This window comes from Mandrillus leucophaeus, unplaced genomic scaffold (assembly GCF_000951045.1).
Source record: "Mandrillus leucophaeus isolate KB7577 unplaced genomic scaffold, Mleu.le_1.0 Scaffold43, whole genome shotgun sequence".
Taxonomy (NCBI): Eukaryota; Metazoa; Chordata; class Mammalia; order Primates; family Cercopithecidae; genus Mandrillus; species Mandrillus leucophaeus.
This window is the reverse complement of record NW_012104587.1, coordinates 1,172,502-1,180,856: the sequence shown is the minus strand read 5'-3', so window position 1 is coordinate 1,180,856 and position 8,355 is coordinate 1,172,502. Positions and strand designations below refer to the sequence as shown.

Here is an 8,355-nt window from a genome sequence, read left to right as displayed (position 1 = left end):
GAACAGGTGCAGCAGATGTTTTTCCTCAGGAAATCTTCTACAGGTGGGATGTATTCAACTAGGTTTTAGGTACCTATGCAGTGAACATGGTGGTGATGGAATGGGCTGAGGGGAAGGATTAGACTTGCCCAAGGTGCAACTGAAACAAGCCTGGCTGGTTGTCAGACATGCAGGGGGATCAAAGCAGGGTCTCCTTATGTCCCTGCTCTCCCATAACCAGAACACAGCCTTCCAGCTTCCTGTGCCTTCCAAAGCCAGAACTCACTTGTGCCCTTGCACTGCTACAAAGATAAAAAGAACTAATCAGCGAAAGCTCATAAGGAAATTGAGAATCCCAGGAATATTTCCAGATGTGCCTGAACACTCACCTGGAGCACAGAGCAGAGTTCCCACAGGGCTACTGTCTTGTGCTCTGCCTCACTCGGATGCAGAGATTCCTAAGGAGGTCACATTGATGGATGGCAGCAGCCCTGGCTTGGAAGGGCGGGCTGGGAGCCAGGCCTCGTGACTTACCAGGTGCCCCAGTGGGCAGGACCAGCCACGCTCCCTGGGTACAAATAGTCCTGGGCTCCACGACTACACAGGCTCCTGGAGTCGAATCCAAATCACTCATCGTTTGTGAAAGCTGAGCTCACAGCAGAATAAGCCACCATGAGGCTGTCGGTGTGTCTCCTGCTGGTCTCGCTGGCCCTTTCCTGCTACCAGGGTGAGTACATCAGTCATGAGTCCAGCACCAGCCCCTGGGACGTACTCTCCTCTGAGCACGAGAGCACCTGCACAAAACCAAACAAAATTCCAGACCCTTTTCTGTGCTTGTTGAATAAGATTCATAAAGCTTAAAGTGATTTCTTCTTCTTTTTTGTTTTTTTGAGACCAAGTTTCGCTCTTGTTGCCCAGGCTGGAGTGCAGTGGCACGATCTGGGCTCACTGCAACCTCCGCCTCCTGGGTTCAAGTGATTCTCCTGCCTCAGCCTTCCTGAGTAACTGGGATTACAGGCATGCGCCACCATGCCTGGCTGATTTTGTATTTTTAGTAGAGACGGGATTTCTCCATGTTGGTCAGGCAGGTCTCGAACTCCCGACCTCAGATGATCTGCCCGCCTCGGCCTCCTAAAGTGCTGGGATTACAGGCATGAGCCACTGAGTCTGGCTGCTTAGAGCTATTTCTTGTAATCCCCAGTATCTAGGGAGTTTTATAGAAAAATCAATGCAGGCAAATGTTAGGAATTCTTCTGCCTGAGCTTCACTTCTGAATGGGATCTGTGTCAGATGATGTAATGTGAGGTCTGGGGTGAATCTGGGCTTCGACACTTCCCACCCCTTGATCTTGGGCACAATGCTCACCCTCTCTGAGCCTCCTCCTATCACTGGTGATTAAAGCTTCTTCCAGGAGTGGCTATGAGAATGGAGTAAAGTTATGGTTGTCAAGAGTCAAGTTGTGGGCCAGGCATGGTGTCTCATTCGTGTAATCTTAGCACTTTGGGAGGTCATGGTGGGCAGATCACTTGAGCTCAGGCATTTGACACCAGCCTGGGCAACATGGCGAACGCCATCTATAAAAAAAGGAAACAAATCCACAAAAATTTGCTGGGCATGGTGGCATGCACCTGTGGTCTCAGTTACTTTGGGGGCTGAGGGAGGATCGCTTGAGCCCAGGACATTGAGGCTGCAGTGAGCCGAGACTGTGCCACTACATTCCAGTCTGGGTGACCCTGTCTCAAAAAAAGAAAAAGAAGTCTAGCTGAGGATATGAAGCTCTTACCTTTGTTGTGTGACCTTGGGAAATTCACACCTGGAATTTCTGGTATTGTCATCAGCACAGTAATGGTATAGAAACATAGAACCCAGGGGATCCTGTCTGGTGTAGCATCAGGGAGCCATGAGAGAAAAACTGACTTTCTTAACATCAACAATATATTTATTTTTGTGCTGCAGCCAATGCTCTTGTCTGCCCAGCTCTTGCTTTTGAGGTCACAGGCTTCTTCTTCTTAAGTGACAAACAGTTAAAGTTACAAGTTGCCAAATTTAATCCACCTCCGGAAGCTCTTGCAGCCAAGTTGCAAGTGAAGCACTGCACGGATCAGATACCTTTGAGTGATCGACTTCTCATTGAAAAAGCCTTGGTAATTTCTTTCTCCTTTATGCAGAGGCAGAATTAAACTCTGCTGCACACAGCCTCCTGCATGTTTCTCCTCAGGTGGCCTGCCTGGATGCTGTGTCCCCAGAGTGTGCTGAGGACATGGGGAGTGAGCTAGGGCCCAGGCAGGGATGGTGAAGGGCCAAGCACGGCCGCCTCCCTGCTGGGAGCTTTCCTGGGCCAACCTACCCTCACGCAGTGGACACAGTCACTGTGGAATGTCCCGGGGAGTGTGGGAGACTTGAACAGGGAGAGAAGGCTTGGGGGCACCTAGAGCCGGGCCTCCCAGACAGGGTGCTGGTGAGCTGGGCTCCTCTGCAGCTTCTGCAGAGCCAGGAGCCCCCCGCAGCTCCGCAGGGCCCACTATCCACTCCTCATCCATGGCACTGTTCTGACCACAGCCAGTGGGCCAAGACTTTTTCACTGCTCTACCTCCTGCAATGCCATGGAAGGGGGACATTCTCACTACGTCTTTCCCAAGAAATCAGAGATTTCAGGGCCCTCTCAGCCTGGCTGCTTCTGGATTGCTGTCCTGAGGTTTGGCTGCAAATACCCACAGAAGCGGCAGGGTCAGGCCTGATAAGACCCTTGACTGCCAGGCAGAATTCTCCCATGGGAAGGCTGGAGTCTCCTGGAAGGCGTGTTTCCCAGAAGCCCTCCCTGCCCTGCCTGGCTTCAGAGCCCTGGTTCCCCCATTACAGGGATCAGGAGACTCCACAATCCTGGGACAGCCCAGATAACAACCTCTGGCTGCACTGTCAACCCCTCTCCTCCCCCTCCATGAAAACCCTGGACCTAACTCCTAGGTCTTCCCAGGTCTATCGGTCTCATGGGGAAAGGCTGCTTTCTCACCAGAATGGGTATTGTAAAGCCACCAGGTCTAGGCCTCAGTTTCCCAAACTGAGTTCTTGCCTCTGCCTTTCCAATTGCCATTAGGAGCAAAATCCCACTGTCCTCTTTGATGTTAGCCTATCATCAGCAGCAGCAGCATGACTGACCTCACCTTTCTTCCTTTTTTGTTTTCTATTTCAGCTGGAAATAGTGGTAAAATGTAATGTGTGACATGTAAAAACGCTCGACCCGGTTTCCAGTCTTTCAACGATACCCTGATCTTCACTAAAAATTGTAAAGGTTTCAACATGTTGCTTTAATAAATCGCTTGCCCTACACATCTCCACTGGTCTTGTTATGATCCTGCAGTCTCGGGCCTTGAGTCGAGGGTGGTTTCCACAGGGGAGTGGCCTTTTGCTGTGGCTGATAATTAACTCTAGAGTAACCAGCATTCTGGGGCCTGAATACAAGCATCCCAGAAGGAAATATTTGCAGAAATCATCCTGCATTCCTTACAGATTTCCCATCCTGCGTTCGTGAATGAAAACCATGGCAATAGAAAAACAGGAATTACAACGGTCCTGCTGGTCTTGGACTGAGGGATCTCCCAGCCTGCCTTGGTGTCCAGGCACATGGTTTCCACTAGCAGCAGCCCTAGCGCTAGTTTGATGTCCCCTCAGACGCACAGCCAGCCTGCTTGGTGCTCTCTCTGCACTATGCTTTCTCTCCCGTCATGTCCAGTATACTTTATTTTCCATTTATCACAGTTTGGGGGCATCTCCAGGTTTCAACCTGGAGTTCACATTGTTTTACTCTCCACACTCAAGAGCACTCCTCACTCCCTGCATCACTCACCAGCACCTGAGGCAAATGCTTCCTTCCTCAAGCTCTCCCAAGAGCTCCAGAGACCAGCACCCCTGCCAGCTGCACAGCTCCCAGGGCGCACTCCACAGTCATTTCAGGAGCAGGATGTAAAACTGAGCACAGGGTCTGCCCCCAGCCTGCTCTCCCTTCCATGAGCCCATCCAGGCTAATGCACCCAGCCAGCAAGTCCCCTGACCAGGACACAGGGAGACGCCACAGGTTCCTGGCTTGGTGTCCTGTGACTGCTGCAAGAAACCTCCGAAAACTTGGTGACTTAAAACAACTGATTCTCTTGTACCTCTGGAGGTCAGAAGCCCAACACTGATATCACTGTGGGGAGGTCAGGGGGCAGCAGGGCTCTGTTCCTTCTAGGGGCTCTCAGGGTGAGTTCACTAAGGGCTGCTTCTGGCTTCTGGGCTGCTGACCATCCTGGTCCTGTGGCCACATCACTCCAACCTCTGCCTCCATGATACATTTCCATCTCCTTTCCTTTCCATGTCAAATCCCCCTCTGACTTTTAATTACAAAATACAGGGGTTGGGGTTAGGAAGCACCAGATTATGCAGAATAATGTCCTCATCTCAAGATCCTTAACTGAATCACGTCTACACCATGGTTTTTCTTCTTGCAATGGGCCATTCACAGATTCTAGGGATTAGAATGTGGATATCTTTTGGGAGATGGAGGCATAAATCAGCCAACTACAGCTTCCCTCCCTCCTGACTCCTCACCGCACACCAAGTTCTGTTCACTCCATGGCCACAGCATCACCTCCACGAGTCCCTTCTTTCCCATCACACAGCCACCTAACAGTCTTGTCCGAGTCCTTCCAAACTCAACTCAGATTAAAGTCTTCTCAACTGTTTCCCAGCCTCTGTGAGCCTTTCCTGTGAGAAATCCTCCTTATTCATGCCAATGTGAGCCTCCCCAAACTGAAACATGGTCCTATCCTCTTTCCACAACCCTAAACAACCAGAGCGCACGTATTCTCAAGGGTTTCAAGTAAGGGAAGTCATTTTTTACCCCAAACACATGTTTATATGGTAATAGCTATTGTTATACAACTGAGAAAAGAGTAGGTAAGAGTAGCTATTATTAAACATTGCTTTTAAAAGAAATTTGTATTTTAATACCGCCAGAAAATATTTACACTTAAAAAAATAGAACCTAAGTGTGTGAAACTCAAGACCAGTTTAGCCTACACACTGTGCATGGACAGGCACAAGGATTCACAGACAGACACAAGGATTCACAGAGCTCAGGCTACACCCTGAGAACCCCAGAGAGGAACCACTGCTGGAGGAACACATCCATAGCCTTGTGTTCCACATGAGGACTTCCAAGACCCTGCTCCTGGGAGCCCTGTCTCCTCATCTTCTGTTTTCCTGGGTGCTCTGTCCTCAGCCATAGTTGTTTATGTGTCATTTCTTATGCATCACATGAGTCACATCCTTGCACCAAGACATATGGGTTTTCCTTTGCCTTTATAGACTTACCTGCCTCAGACGTTTGACCACCCCATCCATAGAATGCACTTCACATGTCTCCTTCTCTGTGAGGCCCCCTTGGATGCTCACACCTTACATTACATCTTTATACACACATGCACCCACATGCATAGACATCCTTTTTTATCATCCATTTATTTTCCTGTGAAATAGAATGCATGTCATAGCATTGTTGTGAGAACACATTATATAAATTAATACTCTAAAGCACTCAACATACCTTAGAAATGATTACTCTAATGCTTACAATTAATAAAAATTTCTATTTATTGAACACCCCAGCATGCATCTTGCTGGAACATTTTTCATTTGTTTTTTAGTCCTCACTAGTACCCAGGAAGGTCCGAGATTGTTTCCATTAATGAATATGAGAATGAGAAATGCCTACCCAGGGCCCCTTAATCCTGGCTCTATTTTGGAATCCACTGGGAAGCTGTCAAAAGCAGGTGATGCCCAGGCTCTGTCTGGAACACATGAATCTGTGTGTAAGTAGAGTCCTCACTCTCTCACTTCTCTCTTCTATAGGGACAGTCATCCAGTGACCTGGGGAGGCAGTAGCTGGTGCAGGAGTCCCCCATGATACTCGCAGGACTCCTGACATCACCAGGGCTGTTGCTTAGGGCCGCTACCTTAGCTACTTCCATAGCCTTTGAAGCCTGGGGGTCACAAGGTGCTCACGCTTCTCATCATGAGAAGCTAATCACATTCATGTCACATATGGTAACATTTTCCTTTCAGAGATTCTGTTAAAAGAGTGTGAAGTGGGATCCAGCAAGACCACTCGGGCAGGGACAGGGAGAAGAGGGTATCAAAGTCATTGTTAAGGAGTACAGAGTTTCTGTTTGGAATGAGAATTTCCTAGAAATGTATAGTGTGACAATATCAAGAATACACTGAAGGCCACATAATTGTACACTTAAAAATGATTGAAATGACAAGTTTCATGAAACGACAATACAATAAAAGAATGCAAGGACTGTTGCTCTCTGAGGGGGAGGAGGAACGTAACTGCAGGGGAGCTGGGCTTGTATTTTACCCCTAGAAATGCCTTCCTAGACCTGCCAGCATCTCATAGTCAGCTTTCTCGGTGTCTATGTGCTCATTGATTGACATCCTGGATTTCTTCTTTGCTAATGATAGTGCTAATTTTGAAGAACATCTAGTTCAAAAACCTGAGAATGAGATTTACCAAGGATGTAGGATTGACTCATGCAGGGTCTCTTGACTTTATTTCTTCAGGTGTCTCTCATGGCCACTGAGCTAAGTAGGGTCTCATAATTTGCCCTCTGGACAAATATTATCAATCTCTGCCTAGGCACTTTTTCTCCAGTGTCTTCTCCCTATGATCCATCCTACACTTTATGACAAGCTCAATATTCTGAATATGAAGTTTTGATTTAGTCATTGCTTATTTATTTATTTATTTATTTATATTTATTTATTTATTATACTTCAAGTTCTAGGGTACGTGTGCACAACATGCAGGTTTGTTACATATGTATACATGTGCCATGTTGGTGTGCTGCACCCATTAACTTGTCATTTACATTAGGTGTATCTCCTAATGCTATCTCTACCCTCTTCCCTCACCCCACGGCAGGCTCCGGTGTGTGATGTTCCCTATCCTGTGTCCAAGTGTTCTCATTGTTCAATTCCCACCTATGAGTGAGAATATGCGGTGTTTGGTTTTCTGTCCTTGTCACAGTTTGCTCGGAATGATGGTTTCCAGCTTCATCCATGTCCCTACAAAGGGCATGAACTCATGCTTTTATATGGCTGCATAGTATTCCATGGTGTATATGTGCCACATTTTCTTAATCCAGCCTATCGGTGATGGACATTTGGGTTGGTTCCAAGTCTTTGCTATTGTGAATAGTGCCGCAATAAACACATATGTGCATGTGTCTTTATAGCAGCATGACGTATGATTTATAATCCTTTGGGTATATACCCAGTAATAGGATGGCTGGGTCAAATGGTATTTCTAGTTCTAGATCCTTGAGGAATCGCCACACTGCCTTCCACGATGGTTGAACTAGTTTACAGTCCCACCAACAGTGTAAAAGTGTTCCTATTTCTCCACATCCTCTCCAGCACCTGTTGTTCCCTGACTTTAATGATTGCCATTCTAACTGGTGTGAGATGGTATCTCATTGTAGTTTGTATTTGCATTTCTCTGATGGCCGTAAATGGTGAGCATTTTTAAATGTGTCTGTTGGCTGCATAAATGTCTTCTTTTGAGAAGTGTCTGTTCATATGCTTTGCCCACATTTTATGGGGTTGTTTGATTTTTTTTTTCTTGTAAATTTGTTTGAGTTCTTTGTAGATTCTGGATATTAGCCCTTTATCAGATGGGTAGATTGCAAAAATCTTCTCCCATTCTGTAGGTTGCCTGTTCACTCTGATGATAGTTTCTTTTGCTGTGCAGAAGCTCTTTAGTTTAATTAGATTCCATTTCTCAATTTTGGCTTTCTCAACATTGCTTTTGGTGTCTTAGTCATGAAATCCTTGCCCATGCCTATGTCCTGAGCGGTATTGCCTAGGTTTTCTTCTAGGGTTTTTATGGTTTTAGGTCTGACATTTAAGTCTTTAATCTATCTTGAATTAGTTTTTGTGTAAGGTGTAAGGAGGGATCCAGTTTCAGCTTTCTACATGTGGCTAGCCAATTTCCCCAGCACCATTTATTAAATAGGGAATCCTTTCCCCATTTCTCGTTTTTTTCAGATTTGTCAAAGATCAGATGGTTGTAGATGTGTAGTAGTATTCCTGAGGTCTCTGTTCTGTTCTATTGGTCTATATATCTATTTTGGTACCAGTACCATGATATTTTGGTTACTGTAGATTTGTAGTATAGTTTGAAGTCAGGTAGTGTGATGCCTCCAGCTTTGTTCTTTTGGCTTAGGATTGTCTTGGCAATGTGGGCTCTTTTTTGGTTCCACATGAACTTTCAAGTAGTTTTTTCCAGTTCCGCGAAGAAAGTCATTGGTAGCTTGATGGGGATGGCATTGAATCTAT

At 46.5% G+C, this 8,355-nt stretch overlaps 1 protein-coding gene across 1 annotated transcript; it reads left to right on the top strand.

The window, feature by feature from the left end:
- Window positions 1–593: 593 nt before the first annotated feature.
- Window positions 594–3,309, top strand: SCGB1D4 (secretoglobin, family 1D, member 4). Its single transcript, XM_011993360.1, has 3 exons — window positions 594–706; window positions 1,936–2,123; window positions 3,170–3,309. Exons 1-3 carry the CDS (start codon window positions 652–654, stop codon window positions 3,197–3,199), a joined length of 273 nt encoding a protein of 90 aa, XP_011848750.1. The 5' UTR covers window positions 594–651; the 3' UTR covers window positions 3,200–3,309.
- Window positions 3,310–8,355: the final 5,046 nt, after the last annotated feature.

Coding starts and splice junctions, on each gene's coding strand:
- SCGB1D4 (XM_011993360.1), top strand. CDS start 652: ATGAGGCTGTCGGTGTGTCTCCTGCTGGTCTCGCTGGCCCTTTCCTGC. Junction 707..1,935: donor GGCCCTTTCCTGCTACCAGG/GTGAGTACATCA, acceptor TTTGTGCTGCAG/CCAATGCTCTTGTCTGCCCA. Junction 2,124..3,169: donor TTCTCATTGAAAAAGCCTTG/GTAATTTCTTTC, acceptor TTTCTATTTCAG/CTGGAAATAGTGGTAAAATG.